At 57.3% G+C, this 15,923-nt stretch overlaps 1 protein-coding gene across 2 annotated transcripts in view; it reads right to left on the minus strand.

Annotated features, from left to right (window-relative positions):
• CACNA2D2 (calcium voltage-gated channel auxiliary subunit alpha2delta 2) overlaps positions 1–15,923 on the minus strand; it is a 188,283-nt gene that overhangs the window by 11,823 nt on the left and 160,537 nt on the right. For both annotated transcript variants that reach the window (XM_062500985.1, XM_062500986.1), the window contains exons 5-20: positions 12,776–12,914; positions 9,065–9,196; positions 8,759–8,816; positions 6,642–6,692; positions 6,383–6,482; positions 5,437–5,595; positions 4,853–4,960; positions 4,094–4,172; positions 3,884–3,933; positions 2,944–3,033; positions 2,619–2,687; positions 2,140–2,214; positions 1,614–1,688; positions 1,377–1,448; positions 998–1,069; positions 760–821 (exon numbers count right to left, since the gene is read on the minus strand). In XM_062500985.1, the coding sequence (XP_062356969.1) occupies positions 760–821; positions 998–1,069; positions 1,377–1,448; positions 1,614–1,688; positions 2,140–2,214; positions 2,619–2,687; positions 2,944–3,033; positions 3,884–3,933; positions 4,094–4,172; positions 4,853–4,960; positions 5,437–5,595; positions 6,383–6,482; positions 6,642–6,692; positions 8,759–8,816; positions 9,065–9,196; positions 12,776–12,914 (1,391 nt within the window). The remainder of the gene's footprint in view (positions 1–759; positions 822–997; positions 1,070–1,376; positions 1,449–1,613; positions 1,689–2,139; positions 2,215–2,618; positions 2,688–2,943; positions 3,034–3,883; positions 3,934–4,093; positions 4,173–4,852; positions 4,961–5,436; positions 5,596–6,382; positions 6,483–6,641; positions 6,693–8,758; positions 8,817–9,064; positions 9,197–12,775; positions 12,915–15,923) is intronic.

Raw genomic sequence — 15,923 nt, forward strand, 5'->3', positions numbered from 1 at the left:
AGAGCGCAGAGCTTTCATCCTACAGATGTGTCACCCTGTGCCATTGTCCCCTCCTCACCAATGTGAGGGGTGCTCTGCTTGGCTCCAGAGGAGTGTCATCATGGAGGACATGACTGGGACTGCTGGGACTGCACTGGGAACACCTGGCAGTGCTGGGTTGTGGCTGTAACCTTTCCAGCCCCTCCTGAGCTGGGTGGTGAGGAGGGGAGCACACTGAGCAACAGGGGCCCACATGGCTCTTCCCAGGATGAAGGCAGCATGACTTGAGAAATGACTATGTCAGGGTCTTTCTTACACATCTGCTGGTCCAAACTGGTACAAACGGGGTGATAAATGCAGAACTTTGCTCTCATCTGGCTCTAAAGAAACTGCCTGTGCTGCAGGGTGGGCACATGTCACTGACACCCACCCTAGAGCAGGCAGGGACCTGCATGAGCCCCTGGCTGGGCAGACACGGGGTGGCAGGGGTGTCACTTGTCCGATCCCTTGCACACCAGCCCTGCAGCCTGCCTGGAGTCCTGAGGACTGTGTCCAGGCTCGACAGTGCCTAACACTGGCAGGCAGCCCTTTCAGGAGTGCCCCCAGCACATCACTGCCCGTGTGCAATGATGTGACAGCATATTTGCAACCTCACAGCCCATGGGACACATCCCTGGTGCCTTGGGGACTTTGAGAGCTGCAGGCACAAGCCCCCAGCCCTGTGCTGGCATGGGTCCAGCCAGTGCAGGGCAGTGTGGGTGCCCTGGCAGTGACACTCACCTGTAGTTGGTGCTTTTGATGGGAGCCCACGTGTAGGTCCGGAACACCTCGTCGATGTATTGCTGTGGGTCAGAGGGAGCCAGTCAGGCCTGGGCTGTGCCAGGACTCTGCTGGCACGGTGCCACAGGGCCCTGGCTCCCAGCCTGGTGCCAGACACAGTCTCTCATTGCCACTGCTGGTTCTGGGTGCTCAACACAGTGACAGTTTCAGCCGAGACCCCCTTTCCCTGCAGTGTTACCTCGTCCAGGGACTTGATGAGGGTCTTGATGAACCTCTGCCCATCATTCCCATCAATCATGCTTCTCCGGATCTGTGGGACACAGAGGAGGCAGCTGAGGGCCACAGAGCCTAACCATGCATCTGTGGGCACTCGTCCCAGTGGGGTGGCACTGGGGACCCATGGGTGAGCAGCCAGGTGATGAATCTGGTGAGGTTCATCATGCTGGCACCCAGGGGACAGTGACCCAGCTCCTGTCCCCACTGTGGCTCCATGGGAGCTGTGCCAGGACCCTGAGGATGAGATACTGCCCAAGGCAGGCTGGAGGGGCTGAGTGTCCTTTGCAACTGCAGATGAGGGGACCAGCCTATGCCCCAAAAGCTGCCCCTGGTCTGCTCACCTCCTCCTTATTTTCATCCTCCAGCTCAGCATCCAGGAAGTCTAGTGTCACTGGCTCACGGAAGTTGATGATCTACAGGAAGAAAGGGAGAGCCAGGGAAGGGCTCAGGGCTCCCTCAGCTGCTGCTGAGTCCAGACTAACTTATCACAAACCCCTCAATAAGGACCCTGGGAAGCTATATGTCCCTCAGGGCCTGGATAATCCCCATGGCTGCTTCCCCTTTGGGCTCCTCCTCACCTGGGGCTGCAGGTTGGGGTGCAGCAGCACGTAGCCATTCAGGTCGATGGCGAAGACGTAGCCATTGGCCCCCAGCTGCAGGACAGGAGGGATAAGGTTGACCAGGTGGCTCTGTGGCATGACATGCTGTGCTGGTGCGTTCACCCTCACCTCTGCAGGCAGAGCTCGCCCCATGATACCCCCAGGGCTCAGACTATTCTATCCATCTACTTTTATTCTCAGGAAAATGGAATCTCTGGCTCTGGATTTTGCCCACTGCTCCTTTCCCCAGGCCTGTAAGGTTTATTCCCTGCTGACCCTATAAGGGTTTTGGCTCTGCTCTGGGTCCCAGACCATCATGCAGCTTTGATCCCTGCCCTCCTGCCTGTCCCAGTCCCTGCCAGCACCCACAGCTCCTGCTAGTTGCCAGTGCTGATGGAGGTGCTCTGGAGTGCTGGGGCACAGCTTGGGGCTCCCATCAGAGGGATTCCACACCAGGATCAGGCAGTGCAGGGCAGGGACAGAGGGGAAGGGGCCCCCCACGCACGTTGTAACGCGGCGTCAGCCTCTTGATGTCATTGAGAGCCACATCGATCCCCATCACGCCCAGGATGAGCTGGTTCTGGAAGGAAATGCAGGGAGGAAAGTGGGTGGGATCAGGGCTGTCACCTGCCACCACCAGCCCAGGGACAGGGAAACAGCAGGATGAACTACTTCTCCTTCTGGGAATGTGGGTCAGATTTGGATACTGCAGGGGCACAGGGTGGGATGTACCAGCCCCCCAGGAGCCCGCCATGGGACACTGCATCCTCCAGGGACTTGCAGTTGTAAGTTGTCCCAGTTTAACTGTGAGAGCTAGCGAAGGAGATGGCAGTCACTCCTGGTGTCACTACAGGGAGGTGGTGCAGAGCAGGCAGCACCCCACCCTGCAGCCACGCACACATCACCAGGGCACCTTCCCACCCCACAGTGGCCCCACACCAGGGCTCCCAGTGCAGCCAGGTCAGCAGAAGCAGAGTCTCCTACCTTCCTGTCGCTGCTGTCCTCGGTCAGGTTGAACACTGGCAGCGTTCCTGTCACCACCAGGCCCAGCCCCTGCACAAGCACATAATGATGTCCTATGGCCACTCACTGGCCTCAGGACCCAGGGCTGGGCAGCAGAGGGGGGTTACTTCCCTGAGAGGGGACATGGGGCATGTCCTGTGCAGGACCCTGGGGCCAGTGTCCCCATCCACCTGCACCCTGGAGTTCTGTGGGACCCAGGGGTAGGAGTGCCCACCTGCACCTGGGGCTGTGTAAGACCCTGGGATGGGGGTGCCCTCCCTGCACCCCAGGGCTGGAGGGTCCTTACCAGGGCATCCTGGTAGACATTGGTCCACTGGACCTGCTTGGCTCGGTTCCCAGCCAGAACCATGGGTCGGCCCAGCACATCCAGGTACTCCTGCAGGGACACAGGACACAGGAAAGGATGACATGGGAGCCAGATGTCTCCTTGCTCCAGCTGGGTGACACCCTTGGCCCTAAGCACACCCCAGGAATAGTAATGGGGTGAGGCCTCCAAGCTGAAGGCTGAGCTAGGGGAGGGGGCTTGGCAGCCACCAAACCTGGGGGTATTTGGCTCCAGCTGGGACCACTACAGGCCTGTTAAGATGCAAACAAGGCACTGCTCACCACTGGCCATGCCCAGGCAGGGCAGGGGCTCCCCAGGCAGCAACCCCTGGGTTGCTCCAGGGGTCTGGGGTTGCTCCATCATGCCTGGATCATGTCACTGCTGTCTCCCTGGCTGCCATCTTCTCCTGGGGCAGTTTTCCCTTTTCCTGTCTCACCTTGCTAAGGAAGACCTCTGGGCAGGGAGGCAGTCCCCGTGCCACACTGCCAGCCCTGCCCTGAGGGGATGTCCTGCTCGGGGACCCTCATCACCTGCCCTCATGGCACCTCGTGAATATCCCATAAAGAAAAGGGGCAGAAAAGAGGCAGTGAGAGGAGATGCAGGGCAGACACGTCTTGGTCCTGCCCACGCTTGCTCCCTGCTGGCGCTCAGCTCTGCTCGGTGCTGATTAATGCCTGATGTTTCATAATTAGTCACTCAAAAGGCAGCAGGTCCATGGGGAGCTGCAGAAGATGAATTACTTATTCCAATAGTGCAGGGCCTGGCTGAGGGCTCAGCTCAGTTCCCCAGCTTGCTGCCACACTCAGTGCCAGCCTGTGGACTCTCCCCAGTGGGGCTGGGGCTGCCTGAACTCCAGGCAGGGCAGCCCTCGAGGACTCTGCCTTCCTGGCTCCCGCTGTACCTGCGTGTTGATGCGGATGGCACCGATGGAGGGGATTTCAAAGTAGTAACCTTGGAAAAGAAAGAGAAAGGCAGCTGGAGATCCAGCTGTCCAGCAGTCTGGTTCCCCATCCAGCTCCTGCTCCCCATCCCTCCAGGGCTCTAGCCAGTGCTTTGCTGGTAGTAGCAGACATGGGAGCCTAGGGGTGGGTGCTGTGCCAGCCCTGCTCACCTTTGTTGGCACAGGCCATCCACTGCAGCGGGGTCACGTCGTAGTTGTGCTGCCCCACAGAGAAGGTGAAGACCCGCACCTGTGGCAGAGTGTACACTGAGGGCCATCCACTGGACACCCTTGTTTTCCACACCTGGTGCTCCTAGCCCATGACCTCTCCAGGAACAGTGTGGCATTGCTTGCCATGGCCCACAGAGTGCGTGCAAGCAGGCAGAAGACTCCTGCAAGTGCTGGCAGCAAGGGAGTCCCTGTCTCCTTGCCTGGTTCCAACCAGTCCTGTCCTCCAGCATCACTGTGTTGGCTCAAGCCACCTACCTCAGTGGTCCTTGCTCTGGGGCGTCACTGCTCCCAGAGGGGTCTGTGCTCTCTGAGGGTAATACATGGGCCAGAACCCCTCCACCCCACAGGTTTCCAGGTACTGGGCAGCAACTGGGACCTTCCTGCTGGTTTGTCTGCCTGCCAGCAGCCCTGTCCCCATGCTTGGGGTGTGCTCCCCTCAGGACCACCATTCAGGAAGCCCACCAGCCCCATTCCCTCCCCAGCATCCCATAGTGTGTCTGGTCCCACGCCTCCTTCACAGGACGGTGGGAGCCTGCTACAAACCCATTAGCAGGGCAGTGGCTCCATGTAGGAGCAGGCTGTAGGGGAGAGAGGGTGATGAGGAGACAAGTGTAGCAGAAGTCAGCAATGGAGCTGGAGCAGCCATTTTCCTCCATGGTGAGCAGCCCCAGCCCAGCACACAGACCCACAGCCTCTCACCGTCTTATTGGGCCAGTTGTACTTCTCAAAGACATCTTGCACTCGGTCCTCACCACCATCCGTGAACATCATGATCATCTTGTTGCAGTTGGCACGTGTGATGTTGGACTGTGGGGCAGACACAGCACCTGAGGCCACACCTGGAGCCAGCAGCACTGGGCACAGGGCTGGATGAAGCCAGGAGGCCTGGCCCCAACCTATCTCTTTTCCCAGACCGTTTCTCTTGTGGCAAGGGTGACCAGGGTGAATGGGCAATGGGACACTGCCAGCTGGGGAACGATGTTGTGGCTAATGCCACTCAGCACCTAATAGCATCATTCATCTTCATTTTGCCTCTGGCACAGTGTCTGGTTGGCTCTGGCCCCTCCACCCCGCTCTGCTAACTTTTAATAACCCAGAGGGGAGCAGCACTAGCAAAACCTTGTCTAGAGCATCCCTAGAGGTAGATGTCTCCCCCAGCATTGAAAAGGAGCACAAGGAGCCCTCAGCACAGGGCAGCAGCCAGGCACTTGGAGTTGTCTCATTGTCCCCAGCACCCACAGGTGCACCCTGTCCCCCAGCCCACGGCCCAGCCCCCAGCTCACATTCTGCAGCTGGTCGAAGGCATACTCAAAGCCAGCCTTGTAGTCTGTTGTGCCCTTGGCCACCATCCCCTGCACGTCCTCCTTGAACACCTTCTTGTTCCGGATGTTGGCCTGCACCAGGTGCTTGAAGCATGACACCGGCTTTGCCTTTTCATTAAACTGGGAGGTGAAATGGAAGGGAGTGGGTCACAGAAAGGGGACAGAGCATATACCAGCAGGCACAAGTCACTCATCACACTCAGCTCTCATGGGCAGCAGGTGACCCAGATGTGTCCCACATCCCAGGGAGGGCTGATGCTGAGGCTAAAGCTTGGCTTGGGACAAATCCACCACTGAACTGTGTTATGAAGGTGCTGGCAGTGGGTGCTGGCAGTGCAGGGTTTGCCTGCACCCTCAGTTCTGCAGGACCCCCAATGTGTGCAAGCAGCCGTGCTGTGCTGTCACCAGGAGCAGGTGCTGCCTCTCACTTACAGATTCATTTACTGGCAATGGGGCCCATTCATTAGGGGAGTGGTGATCCAGCAAACAGAGCCAGGCCAGACACTTTAATTAGTGCTGGCTTGGTGGTGGCCAGACAGGGGAGGGCTGGCAGGGGCAGGGCACCCAGCCACACACAGATGTGGTGGCATGGCCACTGTGCTGTGTGAAGTCATGAGCTGGTGACATAGCCATGGGGTGCAAGGTGCCAGTGGCTGCTGATGGACAGGAGGTGGCTGGCTGGGATCACCCGGGGAACATCTCTGCCAAATGCCCCATGATTGGGGTAGCTTTTGTGTGCCCCCTGAGCAGCTATTTCCTTGCTTATGTGCAGGTGGGTGGTTAGGAAGACAAGAAATAGTATTTCTGGCTGCAGAGTCCTTAGCCAGGTGTGCGTGGGGGCAAAGGGCTCCTGTGCTGAGGAGCTGGGAGGTGCCTGGGGATACAGCACTTGCCCCATGGCACTCACCGAGGCCACATTGACATAGTCATCATCTGAGAGGGTGTCCAGCATCTCATAGACGGAGGTCTTCATCAGCTTGAGGGTGAGGCCACTCACACTGCCACTCCTGCAGGAGACAGGGGTGCTGGGGGCTCGGCAGCGAGGGAGCACAGGGCTGTGCCGTCCCACACAGCTTCCCTGCAGCCACTGGTAGGACAGTGACACCTTGGTGAGCTGTGCCACCATCCTGGTCTGAACCCAGCCATGGCCCCCACCGCATACTCACACATCCACAATGATGACCATGTCCTTTGGGGAGGAGGCACCTTGGATGTACCTGTGGGGTATAGAGTGGGGTCAGCAGGGTGGACTCATTTTGGAGGGGGGGACCCTGACTCTGCTGGGTGCAGTCCAAGAATGAAGCCCTGCCAGGGCACAGGCACTGGGGAGTTGAGCTGGGAACCCCAGGCACCCAGGGTGACCCCATGGCAAGGAACAGAGACGAGGAGGCTGTGGGCAGGTGAAGGAGAAGATGTGGCTCCCATGGCACAGCACAGCAGACAGCCAGCGGCTGCCGCTCTGCACCGTATCAGCCTAATGAGCTCTAAATGCTAAACTCTTCCATCATTGCAGGCCCTTTCCTGCGTGCTGATTATGCTGACACACACATCCATATTAAGATCCTATTTACCCCCCTGGTAGCTTCAAAGGCCAGGCTGATTAGGTTATTTTTAGCTACGAGGAGGAAAAATAATAACACTACGTAAATCTTCTCCACTGAAAACAATTAGGGAACCCTTCCTCACCCCTTGAAGCAGCCAATCCTGCTCCCAGCCCTGCTGTGCCATACTGTGTGGGAGGGGCTGGCACAGTGCTTAGCACCCATCCCATCCCAGACATGGCCAAGCACAGCACCACTTCACCATCCCATTACATGAGACCTGATCCTGCCCTGGCTGAAGGCCAAGGGAACCTCATTATTGGCTTGATCAGGATCAGGACTTGTGTGAATTAATTAGTGTGTTATTAGTATCAATTACTCACCACTACTGGGGAGGACAGGGGAAGGGGCAGACTCTGATTGTTAATCCTAGGGCCTCCTGTTCCCTAATTACAAGTGATTACCCAGGCAGGATGCTGGCACGTGGGGCCCTCCTGACATGGGTGCAGCATCCCCCAGCACTTTCCTCTTATGCAGGACAGGCAGCTGCCCATGGGCCTCCTCCCTGCTGGCATGAGAGGGGGCTCTTGGAGCCTGCCCTGCTGCCGGGGCTGGGCTGCTGGTGCAGCACAGAGCCCAACTAAGATGCTGCCCGTAATGGGTTGTGGCAGCACATCCATCTCTGGCTGCCCAGCTCAGATGAATACCCTGAGCCCGGCAGGAGATGGCTGTGGCTAATGGGGCCATTCATCAGGGGAGGGGAAGGCAGGCGAGTGGCACCCGTGGCTGCGGCCAGGATCACAGCCCTGGAGCAGTGAAGGCTGTGTCCTGCATGGGGCCCCAGCGTGAGAGCAGGAGAAGGCCCCAAAGGGGTGCATGAAGGGTGCTGCTGCTCCTCCATGGCTGGGTGGGCAACCAGGTGGCCAGCTTGGCTAGTGGGCAGAGAGCTAGGCTTAGCTGGACTCAGTAGCCCCCATACACATGAGCAGCCCCCACCCCAAAACAACCTTCCAGCCCCTGCCCTGCAATAACCTGCATAGACAGCCGGACAGGGCAGTTAATACAGAGCAATCAAAGGCAATTAACCATAATAGCAGGGCCATTTTCTGACAAGAGGAGGGGGCAGCTACCAGTGTGGGCTGGGGACCAGGCAGGGGAATGATCCTTTGGGAAACAGGGCTCTCTGGACATGTGCCAGAGGCCTGTGCCCACTCTCCTCTCCATAACTGCAGTTTTAGGCAGCAAGTGTGGGCAGGATGGGGCTGCTGCTCCCTAGCTCCAGGTGATAACAAGCACTGCCACACCAGCACCTCTGGCTGGGCTAAGGGGAGCCCATTCAAACCCACCCCATCTGGTGTGGGTTAAACAGCTGCTCAGCTATCACTGAGCCACAGCCTGGTGCTGCCTGCCCGTTCCTCTCCCCATCCTCCCAGCTCATGGTTTCCAAGCTAGCTGTTATCTTATCTGGATGGGAATGCTGGCCAGGACTGAGTGCCAGCAGCCATGACTGTGGTGAGGGGCCATAGGGTTCTCCCCACACTTTCATCTGTACCCAAGGCTTTATCTCTCCATCCTGCTCCATGTTCCCAGGAAGAGGGAAGGAGAGAAGGAGCCATGCGCCACAGCTCTGATGCCCCTGCCAGTGTTATGTTGTTCCTTTGCCAGTGCCAAAATGAAATGAAAAGGGATGGGAGCTGATTGCTCCCAGCCAGAGCCCTCCTCCCTGCCCAGCGCCCCCTTACCAGGGCCGCCGGCGCACGTCATAGAGGTCGATCTTATTGGGGGCTCTCCATGGGGTGGCTGTGGGGAGAAGGCAGGTAGTGAGCAAGGCAGGGGTGTTCTGGGCTGGGGGAGAGGGGGACATGGGGGACAGGGCAGAGAGATGCCCAGGGCTGAGGAAGCAGCAGGTGGGGAGCTCACACCAGTGGGCTCTAGCACATGTGTCACACCAGGCCCAGGGTGTTGGTCGTCCACACCGAACAGTGAGAAGGGTCTCAGCTGCCTTTGGTCACAGTCCCTGTGTGCCACAACCCCTCCCTGCCACGCACCAGGGTAGTAGCGGGTGACGCCGGTGGCGCTGCCAAAGACCTGCCAGAGCAGGGAGGGATCCTCCTTCCGGTTCTCGATGAAGACATCCTCCAGTGCCTGTGTCCAGTTCAGCTCGTTGAGGATGACGGTGGCTGCAGGACACAGAGACAGGGGTGGGTGTGTGGGTGGAGAGAGCAGTGGAGCTGGGGGTAGGCTGAGGGGTGATGGGGACTGTGGTGTCCCCAAGTGATGGCAGGGAGGGAAAGGTGTGTCCCCTCTGCCCCTTCCCAAGAAGCCCATGGGGGTTTTCCAGCTTCTCCTACACCCCCTCGACCCCCCTCACTTCCACAGGGCTCCAGCACCACCCTGCTGTCCCTTGTCCCTAGAGAAATGAGCCACTCTTCAGAGCTCCCCAGAGTGTTCACGGTCTCCATCTGCTCTGGGGCAGACACAGCCATCACCGGGGACAGCTGGTCTGCCATCTCACCCCCTTCTCAGCAAAACTCCCTGTGCAAGCCTCATTCCCTGGGGACAGTCACCAGCTGGGAAACCCAAGGCTTGTGTCCCCACAGGCCATGTGAAACCTCTCAGGCCCACTCTGCATTCCCACTGGCCCTGCACCTGACACAAAAGCAATTAAGATGCTGGCAAACAACAGTTTTAAATTATTGAGCTATTAAAGAAAAAGATAAGCTGCCGGCAGCCCCAGCCTGTGATTAATCAAGGGGAGCTGGCAGAGAGCAGGGGGGCCAGTGTGGTGTGACAGGAAGGGGGCTGGCCAGCTGGCAGGGAGTTGGGATGGCACCTCCCTGTGCTCGCAGAGGGACCCCAAAGCTGTGGGAGGTGAATCCCATGATGACCAGTGGTGCTGGGTTGCCCCAGGACTGCAGCATGGAGGAGCCAGTGGTGGGTGCCACTGCAGGAGCAAGGAGCCAGCAGCACCCTGAGACCAGGCACTGATCCTTCCTGGGGGACCCTCAATGCATTTTTGAGGTGCAAGAACTCTCAGGAGCACCCCGTTTCTGACAAAACAACGGGGTAAATTGGGCAAAACAACCCAACGTGGTGCTGCAGGGCAGCCAGTGTGCATTTGAGGAGTATATTTAGCTCTCCTAAGCCTTCCTCCCACACTTGTCCCTTCTGGAAACACTGTCATCACCCGTTCAAGCCTTCACTGTGGTCCCAAGGCACTGGCACAATGTGGGTAGGATGAATCTTGGATCCCTCTATCCCAGCACGACTGCTGAAGAATTGTCTTTCTCTCAAGCAGCCATGCCTTCAAACCATGATTTACTCTATCCGTATCTCCCCAGCCATTCCTCAGCGCTGTGCCCACACACAGTGCTGTTATCTGGGCACTTAGGATGATTTCTTGTTTGGCTCCGACACAGAATGTGGTTTTTCCCAGGAGAAGTGGCTGTGAGCTGGCTGCCAGGCTGCTGCCTGCCTGGAACAGCCCTGAGCAATGCTGCCAGCCTCAGCTGGGCACCGGGCTGGGCCCTCACACATCCATGGTATCCCTGGCAGCACCTACACGCCCAGACCCTCGGGGCCCATCAGCCACACCAGCTGCTTGTACTGAATGCAACTCATATCGTCCCTATGCCCAAACGCAGCCCTTAAATTATCTCTGAGCACGAATGCAGCCCCTACACCTTCCTTGGGCATGAATGTAGCCCCCATTTGCATCCCTGTGAACAAATATAGTTCCCACACTCTCACCATGTGCGGAGTGATGAAGCTGGGATGACTCCTGTGCCTCTCAGTCGGGGCCAGAACTGCCAGCCCCGCTGGTGACATCCCCATCCCTGTCCCCATCTCGTCCCTGTCCCCATCAGAGTAAGCCCAGTCCCGCCCTGCCCGCGAGCGATTGCATATTTAATTAAAAATGGCACAGTAAATACAACACATATAGGATGTAATTTGTGTGTGTAGCGAGGAGTGACGGCGGCGGGCGTCGCCGCAGGCTTTAATTATCGTGCCAGGCAGCGATAGCGCCGGTCCCACCGGGACACGGTCCCGCCCACAGCTCTGCGGGGACTCGCCACGCTCCCCGCTGTCCCCGGCAGGACAGGGTGGCCCCCTGCCCTCACCCCGAACCACTCTCTGTGGAGCAGCACTTACAGACCTTTCCCTGCAGCCTGGATTTCTAGAGCACCCTGGTGTGGCAGGACGTGGCCTGATCGCTGTGCCCACTCTGTGCCTGTGGCTGCAGCCCCTTTCCCTGTCTGGGAAGGGGCATTGACAGTCCCTGCACTGTCACCCCCTCTGCCCCATCCCCTCCCCAGCATCCCTCTCTGAGCAGCTGTGAGTCCCCGGAGCGCGGTAATCCCCAGTTTGCTCTCGTCCCAGGGCTGAGAGCGGTGATTTATGTGGCCGTGGCGGGGCTCCAGCCGTGCCGTCGGCTGGCGAGCAGGACTGAGGAGGAAGGAATATTTATTTCACCCTGCGCAGCCCACCCGGCTCGCATGATGTGCTTCATTAGCTGCCTGCCCTGCGCTAGCTGGGTAATAAAACTAATTGCAAATTCCTAATCCTCCGCTGTCTCCGCGGTGAAATCGCGGCACCGATGTGGCTCCGAACACAGCCTTGCCAGTAACGAGCCGTGCACCGGGACCGCTCTGCCCGGGGCAGGAACGTGAGCTCGGCTTCCATCACCACCCAGGAGACCTCAGCAAGTGGCACTGAAACAGAGCCGTGGGGACACTGGTGCTCCTGGGGGGTGTGTGGCAGCTGGGGACGTCCGTGACAGCAGGGTCTGGGGCTGGGCGGAGGATACAGCCGGCGGGTGCTGGAGGATACCCTCCAGCCGGGAGCGGTCCCAGCTCGGAGCCGAGCAGCCACTAGAGGGAAATGGAGACCGACTGTCACCATGTGCCACCGCAGCTGAGCGAGGTACCGGAGAGATCTGAAAGCTCAGGGACCGTCACAGCTCGGTGGGGACTGAAGCTGGTGCGGCACATCCTGTCCCATCCGACCGTCCATACATCCCTCCCGCTCCCGGGCTGGCCCACCAGCCCCATCCCCGTTTCTGGAGCAGCCTGTGCCCTCCTGCAGCCACAGGGGCACGGCCACAGGGCTGATCCCCCTGCACGTCCTGGCAGCAGGGGCTTAATTAGCTACGGGGTGGCATCATGCTGCATTCAGCCTTGTCTGCCTTCCTGTGGGACTGCAGCTGCTTTCTCTTCCTTTTCATGACCTCAGCGCCAAATAGGCTGAAGACAGGCAGCATCCCTTTTTCACCCTCTGCCACTGCCCAGCCATGTCCCACTCTCTTCTACAAGCACGTTGGTGCTGCCTCTGTAGTTGTTCCTGCAGAGCTGCTCCATCCCTCTGAACGACTCTGGTGCCCGTTTTGAGCCTTCTCGAGCTTGGCTGGGCTCTTCTGCAGGAGGATCAGAGCCATGTGGGCACAGCTGAGCTTTACCCTGTGCCATAATCACCACCTCTCCTTTGCTCCCCATCCCTTCCCTAATAACTCCTAATCCTTGATCTGCCTCTTTTGCCTGTGCTGAGCTCTTGAGAGTGCCTGGGGAGGGACATATTGATCCTGATACAACGACTCTGCCTTGTTTCACTACCTGCCTGTCTTAGAGCTGGCCTGCCCCTGGCACCAAGACCCAGCTGGGGCGCCCAGAGTTGATGGTCCCTGGGGCTGCAGTGCTCTAGGCACGAGATGTGTATGCCCAGCCAGGCAGCACAAATTGGAGAGGGTGGGGAGGGGCACTTACAGCCTTTGTAGATGTCCGTGGGGATCTGCACAGCAGCATATGAATAGTTAACCTTGGTCTTGAAGTTGTCATCATCGGTGAATTCCAGCTTCAAGGAGTTGGACTTCTCCCTCTCAATCTCTTCTCCATCAGGATCATCCTGGGGTAGGAGCAGAGCACATGGGGTCACCTAGGGTTCCAACCCTGGATGGACACTGGGAATACCTCCACCTGAGGACCATCATCAAATGTTTGGTGGGGGAGACCAGTCCAGCTGGATTTTGTGTGGATTTGGCCTGCCAGGAGTGGGTGGGCACAAAGGTGAGCACTGGGTACCCCTCGCCTCTCCAGCTTTGGTAGCACAGAAGGTATTAAATCAGACATAGGGAAAAAAAAAGAAAAACAAAAAAAGGCCTTGAAAATCAATTAGCAGCAAAAGGCAACTATCAAAGAGCAAATTGAAATGGAGTGCAGCTTAGCGCTCTGTCAATAAGCAATGCAAACAATATTTAATTATGGTGGAGAGACAGCGAATTCCCCACTGTTGGTGCTGGAACACACTCTCTCACCTTCCCAGCCCCCCTCTCCATTCCCCAGCCCTGCTGCCAGCATGGCACTGAGGTTAAAATCCCTCTGGAAAGGCAGAGCTGGTGCAGGCAGAACAGCTGTGTGGCTGCAGACAGGGGACAGGGTGGGAGCTGATGCATGGGGCCATGTGGGGAAGAGTGAGAATGGGAGTGGACTCCTGCACAGCTGGAGAAATTGCCTCTCCCACCCCACCAGGAGCCAAGAAACCCAGAAGAAGGTGTTGTCTCTGAGCTGCCCACCCCTGCCACAAGCCCAACAGCTGGGGAAGGCTGTTTGCAGCCAGCGGGGAGATGCTCAGGGGAGGAAGGAGGGAGAGGAGGATGCTGCAGCATGTGCTCTTTGTGCTCCTGGAGCTACATCCCTGCTGAAGAGGGGCAGGGATGCAGAGCTGCCTGTGCCATCCACAGCAGGGACAGGCAACAGTGCCAAACCCAGACTGGAAAAGACACCTGAAGGGATGCTCCACACTGTCCACATCAAAGTACCACGACACCAGGGAACACAAGGGGTAGGGGATGGTCCCCTCCTGCTGTCCTCAGTGGCCCACTGTGAGCATCTCTCCCACTGGCCAGGCTCCCTTTGACAAATCCCAGAGAACAAAGACCTGAATTTCTCACAGGAAAAGCCATATATTTAAAGGAAAACTATGTGTTTGGGAAATAAACTATGAAGCTTGTTTAACACCCACCCTGGCCCCCTCCCCGTTTCCCCTTCACAGATGGCATAGTGAAATGTCACCTCCCCTGCAACACCTCCAGCCAGCCACTAAGGTGGTGACATTCCCATGACATTGAGAGGGGTGGCCAAACCATTCGCCACAGCTCGGGAGAGTAACAGGATTGATATGCAAGGTTTGGGTTTAATTCCAGCTGATGGACTGTGAGTGTAAACACACTGCCCAGCCGACCTCGGTGCGGGGGCTACAGCTGCCCAGAGAGATGCTGAGCTCAATTACAGCTGCAGTAGCCAAGCAGAAGGCAGGCAGGGACTGTTCCCAACCCCTTGGAGCCACGTCTCCGAGATCAAAATCCAGATTATGCTCTCAATTTCACGTAGATCTGGAGAAAAGGCAAAAAACCAACTGCTGGGGCCCCTGCAAAGTTGTGATGCTGCAGCAGAGCTGGCACTCTGGCCACATGCCAGGCCATGGACTACCCAGAGAGTGGATCTGGCCCCAGGCCCACTGCCCATGGGGGCCTCAGCTCTCTGGGGGAAAGCACACACGACGTTCATCCCTGCAAACCTCTCTGAGCACCAGGCAGTGATACAGAGGTGCCTGCTGAAAACAGGCTTTGGGATAAAGCCATGGCCTAAGGGCATCTGCAGCACTGAAAACTCTGCTTTGACACTAAACCCTCTTTTTCCTCAACCCAGCAAATTCCTGGTGACAGATCCCCATCTCTCCCCATCTCAGATCAGCAGGGCACCTTGCCACAACCCATCCACTGCCCCTGTCACCACCAGCAGCTGGAAAATCGAACCCTCCCTCTTTCCCCCATGCTGACATGGCTATTCCCCACTTCACTGGACCTGGAACTACTGTATATAATTACTGCTCCTCTGTTTATTATTATTCCATGATCTCACCCACTTCTGAGGGGCTAATTTGTATGCTGCCAGGTTTGGCACTGTCTGGCCGCTCTCATTCATGGAGCTGTGGAGAGGCACACGTATAGATCTTGGGGACAAATACACAGCTATCTATATGTGGGGCACTTCATGCATCACTGACACCTATATGGCAAAGAGACCTGCAGAAAGAGCTGATGCTATCCAGGCTATGTTTGCCCTTTATCCATAAATCCCCCAGCCTCAACCAAGTTATTTATTTTTAAGCCAGGCTGAATTTGGCCCCTGAAAGGGGGTAATTTCCAGCCACACGAAGGCAGGTGAAGCTGACACCAGCCCAGGCAGAGAAGAGAGCATCTGGGATACAAGGAGACACCTTGGGAAAGCTGAGGAAAGAAGTTCTACATTAAACTGAAATGAGAGCAAAGCAGATGATTCAAGTTCTCCTAAATTTACACTGGTTTAACTGTAAGCATCTCGGCAGGCCCCCAGCCAGATCTTGCAGCATTCCTCATCATTACATTTCAAAAGAACTTGGAAACATCTATTTTTCTGTTACAGTATGTACAACGTAACACAAATAGATTCTACAGTTTGAATGTATTATTTGCTACACACCATTAGAAATCGACTCCACGGCAATATATCAATATGATACGTATTTACTGCTTCAGCAAGAAGTCATCACGCCCTGAGAGCTTTTGCCATCTCCACTGCTTTCTCAGCTGGGCTGTCAGTCACATTTTCTCTTCAGTCTCCCAAAATGGCAGAGAGAGGACAAAACCCAGAGATGCCCCAACACCCAGTGAGCACCAGCAGCACCACCACCCAACAGCTTTACTGAAGGCTGCCACGCCCTGGGCAAGTGCGTGCCCTCCATCCCATCCAGGCTGGTGCTGGCTGAGGAGAGCCAGCCTGCCCCTGGCACCAAGACGGTCGTGATCCCCAGGGTTTGGAGCCGGGAATGTGACTTGGAGCAGCAGCGATGCCTCTGCCTCGTCCCGGCAGCTCC

Source organism: Cinclus cinclus, chromosome 12 (genome assembly GCF_963662255.1).
Source record: "Cinclus cinclus chromosome 12, bCinCin1.1, whole genome shotgun sequence".
Lineage (NCBI taxonomy): Eukaryota > Metazoa > Chordata > Aves > Passeriformes > Cinclidae > Cinclus > Cinclus cinclus.